Here is a 16,987-nt window from a genome sequence, read left to right as displayed (position 1 = left end):
CTATTATTTTCAACTTGATCTTTCTCTGTTCATTATATACATGCACTACCTTTGATTATGATAAAATTAGTATGTTCAGATGTAATTAATCTTTTAATAAAAATTTATATTGAAATTAATTCGCCCCATGGTTCTGTCAATATACCTGAATAAATACTTAAGCGAAAAATTATTACAGTACGTTCGGAACATACCAAATTCATACAGTGGGTTAAAGTTAACTTTGTGAGGCATGATATTAAAAGTGAAAGTTGACTTCAACTTGGAGGTCATAATATTTAGTGTTGCACTTGTTTATACATACCTGTAACAACTAACAAGTCGTAAACTAGAATACGACTGTACACCGGGTTTATTCAATTTCAATGTTAAATGAATTATTCGATGTTAAGTGTATTTGTTTGAAATTGTGTACAATTGAAATTATTTAATCAATTTAAAAAAAAAAAAAGGTTAATTAATGTATTTCTCATTTCATGCGAAGATCTTAAGTGTGTAACAAAGAACTTGTGTAAATGTTAAGCCTAAAGCCCAATGCAACACAGGCCGCAACACAGGCCACACATTGAAAAAACAATATATGTAACCCATAAGGCAGTCCATGGGCCAGCCCAACTAAAACGCAGTAATTGTAACAGATGATAAGAAACCAAGTTCACTGGCCCATGCTTAATTGCTTAGCAGTCCTAGGGCCATTAGAAATACACCACAATCATTTTTACAATCAAGAAAAAAGTACTGTTAAGCAACACCTTCACTATAGACCTATAGTACATGAACGCTAATGCACACAAACCCGGTAAAGTACAACTGCCTTAATTAATCAGAGTTATCACAACATGTTTACATAATTGCATGGGATGTAAGATGATTCATCATCCTTATCATATACAACCATATTGCTCGTGCGGTTAGAACGCAAGTCATTGCGCCTTCTTCTGTCCCTAGTGATTATCACCTGTTTGGAGACATCCTATCAAAATTGCAATCACCACAGTGTTAGAGAATAATGAATATTTACAATTATTTGTTCATACCAAAAAGGGAAATTAGTTGATCATATTTGAAGGAACAGACCTGATACAAAGGATAATCAGGGGGTGCAACTGAATCGCGCGCTTCTCTAGGGTGTCTTTCCCCATACGCAGCATCAGTCAGCTGTATAACCATCCACTCATCTGTTAATAAGTCCTGAAGATAATCTACCAAAGAAGACTACTAAAAAAAAAAAGAAGTAGATCGAAGACAACACACACATTCCTATAAGACATATAAAAGTAGTGCACAACTAACCCCTAATTTGCCATAATCGCCTGAATTGAATCGGTCACGTTTGTCAGCGATCCCAATCTGCTTCATGTCCCAAGCCTTTATTCTTGGATAAGTTTCCCAATTGACAGGCTCCCAATTGAGTCGGTCAAGGTAAAACAACTGCACCGGATAAGTAAGAAATCATGAGTTTTATTAAGTCCATAGACATTGGTATTAAAACAAATTCTTAATCAATAAACTTACAACAACAAATATGGAGCATCTTCCACAACCTCCTGCAAAGCCGTTCGCATAAAAACGTCTTGCGAAGCTTGTCACATTGTCCATTAATTTTGCAATTACCAAGTCACACCAATCATATTTACTGCTATCCATCGCACAACCAATAGCAGGTAACAAGTCATGCGGTAGTCTTGGTGATTGAGTTGGACATAAAATCATTTGTAAGGCTATAATCAGGAACAAAGTCTTAAATTCTTCTTCTTGGTCCTCTTCAAATCGACCCTCCAACTTATCCATCATCGCAACAGTTACAGGAATGCCTACTGATGTGTAAGAACGACCAAATTCTGTTGCAGGTTTGGTCTCCCATGTCCTGCCATATTGTAATAAAATGCTTTGCACTTTGTCGCGTATATCATCAGTCATTCCTTTTGTAGAAGGTACTAATTTTGTCCCACAAGGGATTCCTAACACCCAACGAACTTGGTGTTTAGAGAATGGAAATACCTGGCCATTTGTGTCTATTAAAACCCTACTCAATGGGTCAATTCGTGTCATCAGCCAGTAAGATAGTTGCCGGGGTAAATGCATACCCTTAGCAAAATGAAGCAATCCCCCAAAACCCATCTCACCAACCCATCTTGTCTTCCTCTCATCAAATTTTTGACAAATTCTTCCGAATGACTCTACCGGCTGGACATATATTTATACCATTGTCAATAATTATGAGCAAAACAACTATGATATATGATAAAAATGTACATTACTTGTAGAGTATGTTTGACTAACCCGACGTATAGATTTAGCATATTCCCGTATCACTAGCCTCTTAGCTTTTATATATCCACCAACACTTATGCATTATTCTGGATGTTTCACATTGGAGATGTTTGTTATAACCAGTAAAACATTACATTCCACAATTTCATAACAATTAGTTATATTTACCTTAAACAACTCTGGATATAATTCTAAAGTTTTCGCTCCCGAGTTAGGTTGTACCTGAGATTATTGTTTTGCATAAATACAACTTAATAATTGTAGAATCGGGAAACATATACACACACAAGCAGGGGTGAAACAAATGTAATGAATTTTGCAATATAAAACCAATTATGCAGATAACAGAGTCCTACGGCAATTAATGGTAATTAATTCATATTAAAAATTTGTATTGCACAACTATACACCTGTACAATTATAACCATTTCCTAATTACATAATAACTCAATTAAAATATAATTCAATTAATAGGTTGGGACTATCATGATTCATGCTCCCCGATTTAAACCAGCATCCTCCAAATGCCAAAGAGCAAAGCTAAAATATATAATTTCTAATGACACAATTGAAGGAGCTCGAAACTAAAATAGTTTGCGGATTAAGTACTAAACGAAATAAAATACAATTCAATTTAAAGAAGGAGAAACTATCATGTTCCAATTTTGAGAAGCATCCTACAAATTCCAAAATGCAATCGTGTATTGAAAACTTACATAGTCAGGGTCGTCTTCGTATGTATTGATACCGCGGAGATTGGATTTTGGTTTACATCCGATCTCGTTTGCCTCCAAATTCGTACCGAAGTAGTTGCGTTGTTGCGGCATCGTTCCAGCACAAAATCCGTGGGCACGAGAGCGGCAGCGTTTCCCCAAACCAAGTTCAGACATGTCTACTGTTAAGCAACCAAGTAATTAGGATTTGAAATCGCAAGAAGGAGAAACTTTTGACTGAGAAGCAGCGTAGTGGATGGGATGAAGTACAAACCCTAACAGTTGTTGACGACGTTAGAAACGGCAAATATAGTTGGGTGTATTAGGATAGATGACCGTGCATTCCATGTAATTGTTTACGTGGCTTGAGAAACAGGTCATTGCACAATCGACAGCGGCAAATTCCATTCATGTCCTTCATTAAACGTGTCAAAATGTCCGAAATGACCCTAGATGTACGTGGTAACGCAATCATAAAGATAAACTGGGAATTTGCCTAAGAATTCATATTCATATTGACTAAAATTGTCAAACCGAAAGCAAATCCTTGTCTTGTAGTGATTGCATGGGAGTTTAAATGATAAGATCAATTGCAAATCCAAGTACGTGAAGTTTTAGTCGAGCATAAATGCTATTGTCCACCTACGCACCTTGAAACTCAATATAAACAACAAAGTTTAAGAGATGCTAATGTTCTTGATCCTTACACTCATTGATGATCATTAGAGATTAAGGTGGACCATTCCACAATTTGTATTTCCTGCGTGTGGGAGATTAGACAAATTCTAAAGAGATTCATTTAGCTGCCAAAGAACCACTTATGAACAACTAAACAAGATTTTTTTTTTTTTTTCTCATTCTCAGATACAATTTAGCAGGAACAACGACAAGTATTTCACTTTTTAGATTAACACAAGAATTTTATTCTGCATAATCAAAATGTATAACAAACTTGTATCTTAGATAGAATTCATAAACATAGTCAGATGGATAATATGCAAATTCACAAGAAGCCTTAGCCTAAGACTCATGGATATTATATTTTTGTGTCTAATTTTTATCCAAGTAAGCTAGAATATTATGTGTGCTTAAATTTTACAAAACCCTTAAGGATAACAAATGTTTGTTTCCCAACAAACATAAAATTAGGAAAGAGAATAGATAAGAGCAGAGAATGTTGTTAATTAGGAAAGTAGGTTATACTGAAACAATAATTATAAACGGCCCAGCTCCAATAGAACCACCAACGATCAAGCTGGGAACTATAGCCATTAGCCAAGCATCTAGTCAACAAGCTCCTAAGTCATGGCTATATTCGTGAATCAAGGAAACCCTACAAACAAGCTAATTGAACAACCAGGTGTAATGAGTAAAATGACGGACTAAAACTAGGATATTAAGCAAACAAAACAAAAAAAAAAAGTTAATAGACCCAAGCTAGACTAATTTGATTATATTAGGCATGAACTAAACACTTCTTTACACTTATTATTTTTCGCTGTGAAAATATGACTCTTAACTGAAATCATTTAAGCTTAGCTTAACAGTCCAAACTTGTCTTAACGTGTGAAATAAAAAAAAAAAAGTTTAGAGTAACTCGTACGTCGATGTGAGAGAAGAGGCTAGAGTACGTGAATAGAGATGAAGAGAGAAAGATCAAATATCATTAAATTGGACAAAAAAAAAGTCAAAGAAAATTACAAAATTATAAATGGGGGTAAAAAGGTAAATAAACATTTTGAAGGGCAAAAAGAACCTTGCACAATTCAAAAAAAAGTGAAAGGAAATTTACAAAATTATAGATGAGGGTAAGAAGGTACAATAAACATTTTGAAGGGCAAAAAAGACCATGCACTATTCATAAGAGCCATTTTCTACTTTTTATAAGGTTGTTCAACATACAAAATACTAAAAATGAAATAATGCCATATTTACCAATATGAATTCACAGAAAAAAAAAGAAGGAAACTGAAAGAGCCTAATTTAATCAATTTAATTCTAAAATATATAATTATCAAATTAAAGTTAAAGTGAAGTTGGAAAGTATAAACGTATCTTACCACTTCAAATATTCAAAGCAACAAGTTCAGTCGCTCTTGTGTTTATCAGGAGCAGGAAACAAGGTGGCAATTGTGTCAACCAAATCCATCCTATTTGCCAAAATTCCAATAAAAATGTGTATGAAGATAATAGTTATGACTGCCCACAAGATACCATCCAATACTAATGTGGAGATACTAGCCATGAATGCCACCATCGTGCTATATAGGGCTTGCATGAGTAACAATAAACTCCGGTCGACCAAAAAGTGCATCATGTCAGGAGCAGAAACCATGGACCATATCAAGCAAAACAGGACCAATATGGATGTAGACATGCCATATATGTCTGCTAGCAAGAATGCTAAAAATGCAAATTTCTTTACTAGACTGACATCCCTTACCTCACTTTGTAGGCTCATAGAAAGTGTAAATCCAACCGCTAATGTGATTGTTGCTAGCAGAGTTACTGCTGCAATCGTACATAGTATGTGTCTCATTTTATCAATATTCATCTCTGGTTGAATGTATATTGTTTTCAGGTTTGGAAACACGTTGATTGATCTACACATCTTCGCCTGTAGATTTTACACACATATTAGTTTCATGAATATATTAATATCGCTCATCATGCGCTAAAAATCTACATCAATTCAGTCATATTGTAATTATATTTATACAGTTTGATAAAAACGAACGTAATTTAATTCATTATCATTACAAATTGAACTTCCCATTGGAACTTTTAATTTACCTAAGGAAACTTATACAAGTAACTTTAATGCCACATTATGATTTCTATCAAAGAACTACCTATTTCTAATACTCCAAAGAAAGTGGTGTATATTTATGTTAACTAAACTAAGGGCCTATTCTGAATTACTGAAAACAATTGAATTGAATTGAATTAAATTAAAATGAACTGAACTTATTGGAGCTGAACTGAATATAACTGAAATGAATTATTTATGAGAGAAGGAAATTAGGAACTAAACTAAACTGAACTGAATTGAAATTAAGCTGAACAGAACATACCCTAAGTGACCATGCAAAATTGCAATAAATTAAAGTGATCGTAACATGAATAAATATAAATAGGAACATACCCAGTAATCATATTTCTTCCTCTTAAGTGCAGTTGTACCATGATTGTCCTCTACATGTCGCGTAACGTCACTATCAATGAGTAAAGCCTTGGCTAGCTGTAGGTTCTTCCTCTTAAGTGCTCGGTGCAAAGGCGTATCACCCTGAAAATAAAGAGGAAGCCCCAGTTTCTCACCGTGAGAAACGAATTCGTTTCTCATGGGGGCATTTTTGTGAATAAATCAACAACTTTTTCAACTTTATTCAACTGTGGAGCCCACAATATTGAAAAAGTTGTTGATTTATTCACGAAAATGCCCCCATGAGAAACGAATTCGTTTCTCACGGTGAGAAACAGGGAATTTCCCGAAAATCAATTGTATTTTTAAAAATCTTGATGGATGGATTCTCCAAGAATTCCTGGTACTCTTGGTAACTTTGCAATGTGATGTGATGTAGAGGAGTGGTGTCATTTGGTACACGAAAATCTTCCGGAACATATTGACAGTTATCAATGAAGGAAATTATAGCCATTGTATCACCTCTACAGCATGCTTTAATCCAGTTGAAGGGTTCTATTTGGATCACTGATAGGTTCGTTAACAATTCCACAAGCCATGGTACATTTGAGTTATTGGCTTCGTCAAGGGCAGTTTTTCCCTCGTTATTACGCACATTTATGATCCACCAGAATCTTGCTAGTAATTGCTTCGCAGTTTCCTCTTTATTCATAATTAATTTATCATTAGAATGCAAAGATTACAACTTAAAGCACAATTGCTATTCAAAATCTTAATAAAGAGAAAAGCAGTAAACAATAATTAGTTTTTAATAGAACACTATCTAAGTTATAATTTATAATCAAATTGCATCTTAATTAATTCCCTAAAATACGTAATAAACCTTCAAGTCGCCAAGGTTAAATAGTTGGTGAATGTGGTATTATTTAATTACATACCCTAACTTAGAGATAATTATAAGCAGTGATTTTCTCCTTTGTATCCAATCTTGTACATAAAAATAATGATACTTCCTCCTATATTGGGAAATTTTGTCAAAAACTACCAATTAAAGCACGTGTTTTGAAAAAAAAAAACTACCTATTAAATTTTTTTAAAAAAAAGAACTATCATAAAGTTGTAAAAAGTTTAAGTAGCACTACCACTCTAATAATTCTAACTAGAATATTCGGAATATAGGTTCATTTTTACCTTTACCTCATAAAATAACCATCTAAATTGACTAAATTACCCTTTATAAAGATTAAAAGTGACAAAAAGTGAGACCCAAATGTCGGTGATTCTAGCCAAAATTGTTAGAGTGGTAGTGCTACTTAAATTTTTTACTACTTTGTGGTAGTTCTTTAAAAAAAAAATTAATAGATAGTTGTTTTCAAAACACGTGCTTTTATTGGTAGTTGTTGACAAAGTTTCCTATTTTTTAATTGAATCATTTGGATTGAGCAAAAATTTTAAAAAAGAAGGAAAATAACAAAACTGTTCATTTGACAACAAACAAAGGGGGCTTGTTTTACCTGTACAATATTTTAATAGATGAAGCACTGTTTGTCCATCATTGCGACGTAAAATACTAAAGTCAAGCTCTTCCAAAATTCTCAAAATTCTTTCCACAACTTGAGCACAACCTGTAGCAACAGCAACAAAGAGGGGGCTTTCACCCTTTTTGTTACAAATTTGACATAATGTTGAGTCTCTATATAAAAACTGCAATGCAATCTTTTCATGTTTAGAATATAAAGCCAAGTGCAAAGGTGTATCTCCTCTTTTGTTCTTTGACTTCCAAGGAGGAAAATTAGACTTCTTCCATAATTTATCATATAGTTGAAACTTATGAACATTCAAGATTGGTTCCACAAATTGTTTATCATCTTTGTTAAACCTTGCTGCAATGTGTAGTGGATTGTCACCTTCATTCTTATTGGCTTTGTATATTAATTCTCTGAAAGCTTTAGTCTGCATAGTATGTATTTGGAACATGAAATGATTGTCTATTGTGCGGAAATCTCCTATTTTTGCCCATTGGTGGAGCACAGTGAATCCTTTTTCATCAACCGTATCAGACAATTTTGAATGCTTCTCTTGCAATAGTTTTGTAACAACACCTGGTGAATTATGAAAACAACTATTTTACAACATGTACCATTAAACAACTATTTTGAGGTGAGTCAAGCCGAAAAATTAGGTCAACGGGGGAAATCTGGCCATATGTACTATTTTACAACATTTTTTATTAGGTAGTTTTTTACAACATTTTTTTATTAGGTACTTTATGGCAAAATATGGGTTTTATTAGGTAGTTTTTCACCAAAAAAAAAATAATAATAATAATTAAAAAAAAATCTATAACTAAACATCCTAAGGGTCTTAAAACTACTTGTAAAAGTTTAGTCATATCTTAAAAAAGGGTAAAATGTAATTAAACATTTTAGGGACATAATCGTATCAACACTATTAATAAGAGTTTAATTATATAATTTTAAAAACGCAGTGAAACACTACTCTTACATCCCTTACTTTTCAATAAAAAAATATTAACCATACTATATCTTCTTTTATAATTAGATTAGAGCCCGTGCGATGCACAGTATAATTATCTTTTTTTTTTTCATAATTAGTTTATTATATAATATAAAAATGAGGCAAATCATGTACAACAAACAAATGTAATAATGCATATAAGAAAGTTTAAATAATAAGAAAAAATTTATTAAAACTGCAATTGAGAAGAAAAGAAAATTTATTTTTTGATTAGTTGTGTTGAATATATTGAAAAACAATATACGTTATAGTACATTAATTATACATGTTATTCCCAGTAAAACTATAAAGTGTAGTTGTCGCCTGGCTTTTTATTAATGAAATAATTTAGTTCTAAAAAAAATACTATACAAAGTACTTCCAAAAAATAGGTTAAGGGCCTGATCACATTTATTGAATTGAGCTGAACTGAATTGATTGGAGTTGAACTGAACTAAACTGAACTGATTAGAGATGTGCTGAACAGAACTGAGCTGAGCTGAAATGAATATTTTATAAGAGAAGGAAATTAGGAGCTTAATTGAACTGAACTAAACTGCTTAGAGTAGAACTGAACTGAACTGATTGGAGCTAAACTGAACTGAAATTAAGCTGAAGTAAACATGCCCTAAGTTGAATAATAATAAAAAAATTAAAAATTAAAAAAAAAAAACTTAAAGCTGATATATCATATATTGTATTGACAAGAAATTTCTTAATGATTGCTTGACATATTTTCAAAATGATCGATATAAGTCTTGTCAAAAAAAAAAAAAATGAACCATATAAGCATGACCTATTTGGTAAAAGTTTTTGTATAAAAAAAAAATTTATAAGTTGGTAAAATTATTACAGAAATATTTAATAGAAAACTAACTCAAATATTATTATTTCAAAGATTTATATTCAACATCATGAATAGTTTTCTTTTCCTTTTTTTTTTTTTTTTTGGTTGTGTGTGTGTGTTGATCCCCTCTATTTTTTGGCTCCGTTATTTTATATTCTCCACCATATTTTAACAATTCTAAATTATAGCTTATTCTCCCTTAATTAAAAGGTCTCAAAATCTTGTATAACTATTTTAAAGTAAATAGAACACAAAATAAAAAGAAATACAATTATTATAAAGATATAATATATATATATATATATATATATATATATATATATATATATATATATATATATATATATATATATATATATATATATATATATATATATATATATATATATATATATATATATATAATTAAGAAATTGTACAAATATTCCAAAAATAGAAGATTTTTGCTAAAAAAAAAGGGCGGGGGGGGGGGGGGGGGGGGAGTTTTGGAGGGAAAAAACAACACCAGAGAGTGACATGCTGTGTCATTCCTGGTGTCTATTTTAGTATATTATGTTATTGATTTTTTTATTCTACAACTACCCCACTTACATATTTCATACTCAAGTCAATTAGTTTGTCTAAAATTACATACAAGTCAAAATGTAACACTAACTTAAAAATATAGGAGGGAGTAACAACAACAATATTTCAATTGTTCTAAATTACTTGACATGGTCAAAGATGGCATACTTCCTTCGTTTGTCTGTAATCAATTAATCTACCTAACACTATGTGTCGGTCCAAATGTAACTTTTAAAAGATAATTAAATATAATGAAGGGAGTAAGTAATTATTCCTCAAATATAATGAGTAAAAATAAGACAAACCTGAACATCTAGGTGCAAAATGAAGAGGGGTGGAACCATGTTTACCACTGAGACTATAAGAGCCATTAGACATCAATATCTTTTCAGCAACATCGTTTAACCCATTTTGTACAGCAAGAAAGAGTGGACTATTCCCATACATGTCTACCATGTTACAAACTTCTTCTACATCATTATCATCCATTGACAATAAAATTGCCATCGCACTCTCTTCATTTTTCTTTTCAATAGCCAAGTGCAACGGCGTCTTCAGGGTCCGTGAAACAGCTAACCAGGGCCTGTTATCATAGAATACTCTTGCTTGTCGTGGTCCGACATATGGTTTGTACATGTCAAGGATGTGTCGAACGAGTTCAACACTTTTTGACTTTACCATGGCCGCAACATGAAGAGGGTTCCAATCATTCCTCTGATCTTGTTGGTAAAGGAGGGCGTGTTGGATATCTTTAGGTAATATTTGTTTTGCTTCTTCTAAAAATTCGGGTTTGCTATTCCATGCTGCGAGGTGGAAGATATTGCCTGCGGCAACACTTCCATCCGTAGGCATGTATTGATAAAGGAAGTATTGTTTTGGTGTGTTTTTTTAGCTAATGAGGCTAGTTTTTTGAGGAATTTTACATCACCTGAGCATGCTGCTTCTTTCATCTCTAACTCCATTGATTTTATTTTCATGCTCATTGTTTGCTTTTGATCTTTTCTTGAGGCTCTTTGTATTTGATTCTTGTTATAAAGAATCGTTAACGTAAGTACGGCAATAATTATAAAATGGTTTGTGATACAAGTGGAGTATATTTTTGACTTTTAATGGTCATTTTCACTAACTAGTGGGTTGGATAAAAAAAGTTGTGAAAGTAATGCTACAACAACTTCAACACCAAAGGTCGTAAGCATTGAGTATGATGGTGCAAGATGTGTTAATTCGGATACCTAATAATTGTATTTTAAAGTTGAGTCATGCATGCTACACCATTGTGTTCATATAAGTTGAAATCTGAATCACATTTTCTCGGGTCAGATAAAATCAGATCGATCGGGTCAGTTTTTAACACCTTCAGATGGGTCAATTAATAAGACCCACTCAAGCAACTTTTGAGAAAATGAAAAGGAAATTTACTACCACATAATAATTATAATAGGGCCATTTGAGTATTACTTCCCATTCGCAATGATACCAATTAGGGTCTGTTATGATTGACTGAACTGAGCTGAACTGAATTGAACTAAACTGAACTCATTGGAGCTGAACTGAACTGAACTAAACCAAAAATAAGCTGAAGAGAACAGGCCCTTACTCCCTCTATGTTTTAATAAGTGTTACACTTTAACCAAATACGTATAGTATGTCGAGACACGTCTTTGAACATTAATCTATTATTTCATTATACGTTAGTAAAATTACAGGAAAATTAATATTATGAAATACAGTTGTATCAATTCAATTAAATAATACTAAAAGCGAATTTAAAGACACACTTGTCAATATATCATTAAATAATTTCCCGCCAAAAGTACCTTCTTAAAAAATTATTGTTATGTAAGGAAAAAATAAATTATATCTAAATTATGACATAATTTGTTTTATATAATATATAAATCTTTTCCTAAAAGATTAAACTATCCATTATAAATTTATAATTATTACATGTATTTTAAATATTTTCTCTTACATGCTTTTATTTTTATTATACTCTATAGTTTTTAATACTCAAGTCATTATATCAAAAAATTTATAATATAATTATCAAAATATTTAACAACCGTGCATTGCACGGGATTTAACCTAGTTAAATATATGAGTAAATTAAATTAGTCAAAATCGTTATGTAAATAGTGAAAAAATTCAAAGTGTAACACTTGTTAAAACACGGAGGGTGTACATTGGTTTTGGGTAGTAATTTTCACTGGCCCTATTCTAGGGTAGTAAATGACAATTTTTGTAAAGAAAAATTATCAAAGGTTTACGCTATACTATCTAGTCTAATTTTGACAAGCTTTTATGATTTATATACTTTTGTACTGTATAAATGAGGTATATCCGAATTCGAGGCCAACATAGTTAGAGGTAAATGATGTAAAAATGATTTGTTCTTGTACTTTCGTATTTTGGGTACCATTGTCAATTGTCAAATTTTTTTAAACCAATTAATCTAACATCTATCCATACTTGTCAGTTATATTATTGTGATTATACTATTTCAATGTTGTAGACTTGTAGTCCTTAGCTCTTATAAATAAAAGATGTCGCCTTCAGTTCTATGTATGCATGTGATTGTTTAGACCTAATGTATTTTCTTAGTATTCATAGTAGACTTCCAAAGTTGACAGTATATTTTTATCATTATTGCCAGACACTTTAATTTGTCTTATTTTGTTTATGTATTTTAATATGAGCTCATATTACTATGTTAACGTCCATTTGCTAATTTTAAGCTACAATAAAGTGTTTTTTTATTTTTTTTTTTAAAAGATAATTAAGTTATCAAAACACAATATAATGTTGAATAACATATGGTAGTATGGTACATAAGAAGGTTAATTTTTTATTATCAACTACCCAAATTGATACAATTTAAAATTACTAAAAAAATCATCAAGAAACGAAATAAAAAGGTGAGAGTATGCTTAGCATAATGCATAATGATAATAAGTTTATAAGAAAATGAAGATTAAGATGAGTGTAATAAGGTGTTACATGATCATGCTACTTATTGTACTAACACTTTCAAATGTTGTAAATGTAGTAGGAAGTCAAGAAAGGCCTCTTCTTATTAATTTGGGAGACGCTAATTCAGATACCGGCGGTGTGCTAGCCGGTGCTGGACTTCCTATTGGTCTGCCCCATGGAATTACATTCTTCCACAGGGGCACCGGTCGATTTGGTGATGGGCGTCTCATTATCGACTTCTATTGTAAGTATGTTATATACAATACATTAGTTCATCTGTACATGTACACCCATTGTGCACAAGTTTTTGTTATTTGATATTGTCTCGAAAATTTATATGAAATGTAACAATATGTTCTCACAGGTGAACACCTTAACTTGGGTTATCTAACCCCGTACTTGGAGTCACTTAAGCCAAATTTCACCAGTGGAGTCAACTTCGCCGTTGCAGGTGCAACCCTGCTGCCAAAGTATGTTCCTTTTACCTTGAGTGTCCAAGTTCGCCAGTTTATTCACTACAAAAATCGGTCATTGGAGCTTATATCACACGGTAGATATGCACCTTACATTTCTTAGTAATGCTCATTTTGTTACATAATAAGTATATGTTACATGAAAGTTTCCTAAGCTCTAACACTGATATATATTCCATTCAGGAGCAAGGGACTTGATCAATGAGAAGGGGTTCCGTAAAGCACTTTATATGATCGATGTTGGACAGAACGATATTCTACTGGCCCTATACGCGTCAAACATAACCTTTGATCCAGTTGCTCAAAAGATCCCATCCTTTCTCGAAGAAATTAGATTGGCTGTGGATGTAAGTTCTTAGCTTATAAATAAGAATATTATCTCTGTTACATATTATGTGCAACTTTAGAGTTTTTTATACCTCACAATACCTGAAAGTTGCACATTATATGTAACGGAGGTAGTATATTGTTTCTGGAATCAAATACAGTAATGAATTTAAAATAAGGTGAAGCTTAGCTTTGTTTATGGACAGTTTTCAAATGGTTAAAAATTGCAGATAATCTACCAATATGGTGGACGAAAATTTTGGATCCAAAACACGGGGCCATTAGGCTGTCAGCCCAAAGAACTTGCCCTGCATCCTCATACGGATGATGACCTTGATGATATTGGATGCTTTCGTGTTATCAACCAAGCAGCAACAGCCTTCAACGAGGGGCTTCGTGTGCTCTGTGAAGATCTAAGATCTGTGTACAAGGATGCTGTTATCGTCTATGTCGATGTGTATTCTATCAAGTACAGCCTATCTGCCAACCCTGAAAAATATGGTAATGATATTCAGAGCATAGTCTTAATCTTGGCTGTTTTAATCAACAAATTTCATCCTCTTTTTTGTTGTAACCAACCTAAAAGATAAAAAAATTCACTCTTTTAACTGTCAAAAGTTAATGATACGGTGCATTGTCTTAGGATTCAAAAAACCATTCACTGCTTGCTGTGGGCGTAAGCTTCCTAACAACTATGACAGAAACGCAACGTGTGGACAGCCGGGCTCTACCATCTGCAAGAATGTGTCACAGTCGATAATTTGGGATGGAGTTCATTATACTGAAGCAGCTAATCGCATTGTAGCAACAAAGATACTGTCAGGAGAATATTCTACGCCACAAATGAAGCTTGAGCAGTTCTGGGATCTGCACTAAGAGCAAATCTGAGCAGCACCCACAATGTATTTTCTTTTAAATAAAAGCTTTTTTCTTCTGTATTCAAGCCAAAAAAGATTTAAAAATGCTTAAAATTTCAAAGTTAATACAACTTCATTGTGTTAGTGACCGTCTACTACCAGCAGCCATATGTATTGCATAAATTTTAGAAGGCGAAGCCAGTAGTCCAAAGTCCAAGCACACGGTGTCAATGTTTAAATTTGATAACTTGAATTGCAATTCAACTTAAGCAATGGTAAGTATATGTACTCACTTAGCTTGGTCGAGATGAGCAACAGAGCGTGTTGTACCAGACCATGATTGCAAAGCTCATCTATTGTGTAGCATAAATTCCATAACAGGACTGTTAAAAGAAATTCAAGAAGTCTCTAATTGCATAAAATTTGATATTAAATCACATGACAACACTTAATAAAAAAAAAAAAAAAAAAAAGGCTACAAGCAATGAAGAATTATAGATGGGTTTAGCTAGTCAAGACTTGTCATAGTTAAATTGTATCACAAGTGCTATTGAGATTAAAACCAAATTCTGAAAGATTGTGAATGGAAAGACATTGTCATGGCTTATAATACTGTGTTGCTGTCAGACAAAAATCGTAATACTACATGTTTTAGCAGCATCTATGAGTTAAGTATTAATGTACAGTCCAAAATTCTCTGCAAATAACTATCATCCTACATAGTAGTAATGCTAAAGAGTAAGTAGAGCAAAAGAAAAACCTGCACTTGTGTTCTTTACATCTTTGGATTATACAAAGCATCATTCTTGCCCATGTTGTGTGAGTGACTTCCCCTGACAAACCTCGCATACAAATCCTTGTGAGCCAAGTGGATCAAGTTGCTCACCAGCATGTAGAGGGCAAAATGGCTTGTTACAGTGATTACATTTTGGAAGGCGAAGCCAGCAGTCTAAACAAATAATGTCATTGCATATAGTTTCTCCTTGATCATCCTCATCTTCGTCAGAAACGCACCTGCCACAAACTTCACACCTAGGTATGCACTGGATGCAGCCAATGCATTCAGTCTCCTTAGGGCAATGGAAAACTAACTTGATCTCTTCGCATTTGGGACATACCTCTACATCAATCATTCTGGCATCCTCGTCTATGCTACGAAAAGAGGAACCCCAGTACTTGTGATAGAATCTAGGCTTGTTTTCTGAAGTTTTAGTGATACAGGACTGCAGTATCAGAAGGTGTTCTTTCTTGATATTGTAAATTCCATTGATCTTTATCCTAGTTAAGGCGGTTGATTTAGCAGCTAAAGTTTCTACTGCCCTGAGTACTCCTTCAGGAGTTAATCCAGTACAAGCAGGTACATAGAGCTGAAATATATAGCAAATCAAAATTTATACATTTATGAATTTATTAACTTATATATTCAAAAATTTATTAGTCTAACCATTAAAATGATTAAATTCATATGGTTTACATAATTTTTCAAACAAAACCTCTTGAAAAAGATGGTTTATCACATTATCAATTGAGATTATCATATTATGAACATTGCAAATATACAAGCAATATTGCATTTATAAAAAGTATTGTAGTTAATCTTGTTTTATATAAATAAAACACTTAATACTCGCTACTTGATCGAATTCTCTAAACAAACATCCTATGACCTGAAATCAAATCACGTGTACATCATTTGCTCTGTCTTCAAGTCATCAAATATCCCATTAAATGAATGCTTTATTACATGAAAAAGCTTATCCAAAAAACAAAAACCAATAAAGGTGATAAAACTTATTACCTTAGTAAGTAGAGGATTTGCGTTAACAACCTTCAATAATCCATCATCTGTAATCTTAAAGCAATTTAGCAGGGCCAAAGTTCGAAGCCTACCATGAGCTTTAGAGGTAATATTCATCAAAATTCGATCAGTAAGGCGTCTACTTAACGGCTTTTCCACCACCAAATTGAGCCATACTAAAACATCATCTCTGATAGAATCTCTAAGTGACTTGCAAACTTGGCTCATTTGCAGGAGTTGCTGTAATGGAAGATAGGCTAACACAAAGTACAGTGCTTGGTGTGGTGGTCCAGCTAATTCCATTGCTTATTCTCTGCTATGAAAAGCTGGATAATTTGATTGAATTGGAAGGTTGGTAATGGAGAGAAAAGAGGGATTGGATGAAATAAGAAGGTAATGTTCTGGTCCACACGTATAGTTATTAGTTGATGAAGATGGATGTATAGTTGAACATGACGTGCCGACGTACTTACTATTTTAGGATGTCTAAAAAAAATTTACAGAT

The 16,987-nt window shown here is 32.8% G+C and overlaps 5 protein-coding genes across 15 annotated transcripts; 1 reads left to right on the top strand and 4 right to left on the bottom strand.

Annotated features, from left to right (window-relative positions):
* Positions 1-453: 453 nt before the first annotated feature.
* Positions 454-3,248, bottom strand: LOC145602869 (uncharacterized). Of its 2 annotated transcripts, XM_081659023.1 has the most exons (7): positions 2,991-3,127; positions 2,443-2,496; positions 2,284-2,360; positions 1,516-2,187; positions 1,294-1,431; positions 1,078-1,158; positions 454-973 (listed from the first exon to the last, which is right to left on the bottom strand). In XM_081659023.1, exons 4-7 carry the CDS (start codon positions 2,119-2,121, stop codon positions 833-835), a joined length of 966 nt encoding a protein of 321 aa, XP_081515149.1. In that variant the 5' UTR covers positions 2,122-2,187; positions 2,284-2,360; positions 2,443-2,496; positions 2,991-3,127; the 3' UTR covers positions 454-832. The 2 variants fall into 2 exon arrangements, with proteins under 2 accessions (XP_081515149.1, XP_081515148.1); XM_081659022.1 differs by lacking the exons at positions 2,284-2,360; positions 2,443-2,496 and having other exon boundaries at positions 2,991-3,248.
* A 1,825-nt stretch (positions 3,249-5,073) lies between these two features.
* Positions 5,074-6,841, bottom strand: LOC145600516 (uncharacterized). Its single transcript, XM_081656400.1, has 3 exons — positions 6,484-6,841; positions 6,133-6,281; positions 5,074-5,604 (listed from the first exon to the last, which is right to left on the bottom strand). The coding sequence occupies exons 1-3, from the start codon at positions 6,839-6,841 to the stop codon at positions 5,074-5,076; spliced, it is 1,038 nt and encodes a 345-aa protein (XP_081512526.1).
* A 48-nt stretch (positions 6,842-6,889) lies between these two features.
* Positions 6,890-10,909, bottom strand: LOC145600515 (uncharacterized). Its single transcript, XM_081656399.1, has 3 exons — positions 10,363-10,909; positions 7,644-8,231; positions 6,890-6,900 (listed from the first exon to the last, which is right to left on the bottom strand). Exons 1-3 carry the CDS (start codon positions 10,907-10,909, stop codon positions 6,890-6,892), a joined length of 1,146 nt encoding a protein of 381 aa, XP_081512525.1.
* Positions 10,910-13,021: 2,112 nt separating this feature from the next.
* Positions 13,022-14,703, top strand: LOC145600514 (GDSL esterase/lipase At3g62280-like). The gene is made up of 5 exons (XM_081656398.1): positions 13,022-13,271; positions 13,392-13,577; positions 13,684-13,847; positions 14,058-14,328; positions 14,471-14,703. The coding sequence occupies exons 1-5, from the start codon at positions 13,022-13,024 to the stop codon at positions 14,701-14,703; spliced, it is 1,104 nt and encodes a 367-aa protein (XP_081512524.1).
* Positions 13,715-16,926, bottom strand: LOC145601267 (F-box protein SKIP28-like). 10 transcript variants are annotated; one of them, XR_014104369.1, is made up of 4 exons: positions 16,483-16,926; positions 15,445-16,051; positions 14,978-15,067; positions 13,716-14,694 (listed from the first exon to the last, which is right to left on the bottom strand). XR_014104369.1 is itself a non-coding variant. In XM_081657251.1 (3 exons), exons 1-2 carry the CDS (start codon positions 16,783-16,785, stop codon positions 15,485-15,487), a joined length of 870 nt encoding a protein of 289 aa, XP_081513377.1. In that variant the 5' UTR covers positions 16,786-16,926; the 3' UTR covers positions 13,715-15,067; positions 15,445-15,484. The 10 variants fall into 10 exon arrangements, 4 of the variants coding, with proteins under 4 accessions (XP_081513377.1, XP_081513376.1, XP_081513379.1 ...); XR_014104367.1 differs by having other exon boundaries at positions 13,716-14,316; positions 14,407-15,037; XR_014104371.1 differs by having other exon boundaries at positions 13,717-14,561.
* Positions 16,927-16,987: the final 61 nt, after the last annotated feature.

This window comes from Chenopodium album, chromosome 21 (assembly GCF_948465745.1).
Source record: "Chenopodium album chromosome 21, dcCheAlbu1.1, whole genome shotgun sequence".
NCBI classification, from domain to species: Eukaryota; Viridiplantae; Streptophyta; class Magnoliopsida; order Caryophyllales; family Amaranthaceae; genus Chenopodium; species Chenopodium album.
The sequence above is the reverse complement of the archived record's forward strand: the minus strand, read 5'-3'. Positions and strand labels throughout refer to the sequence as shown.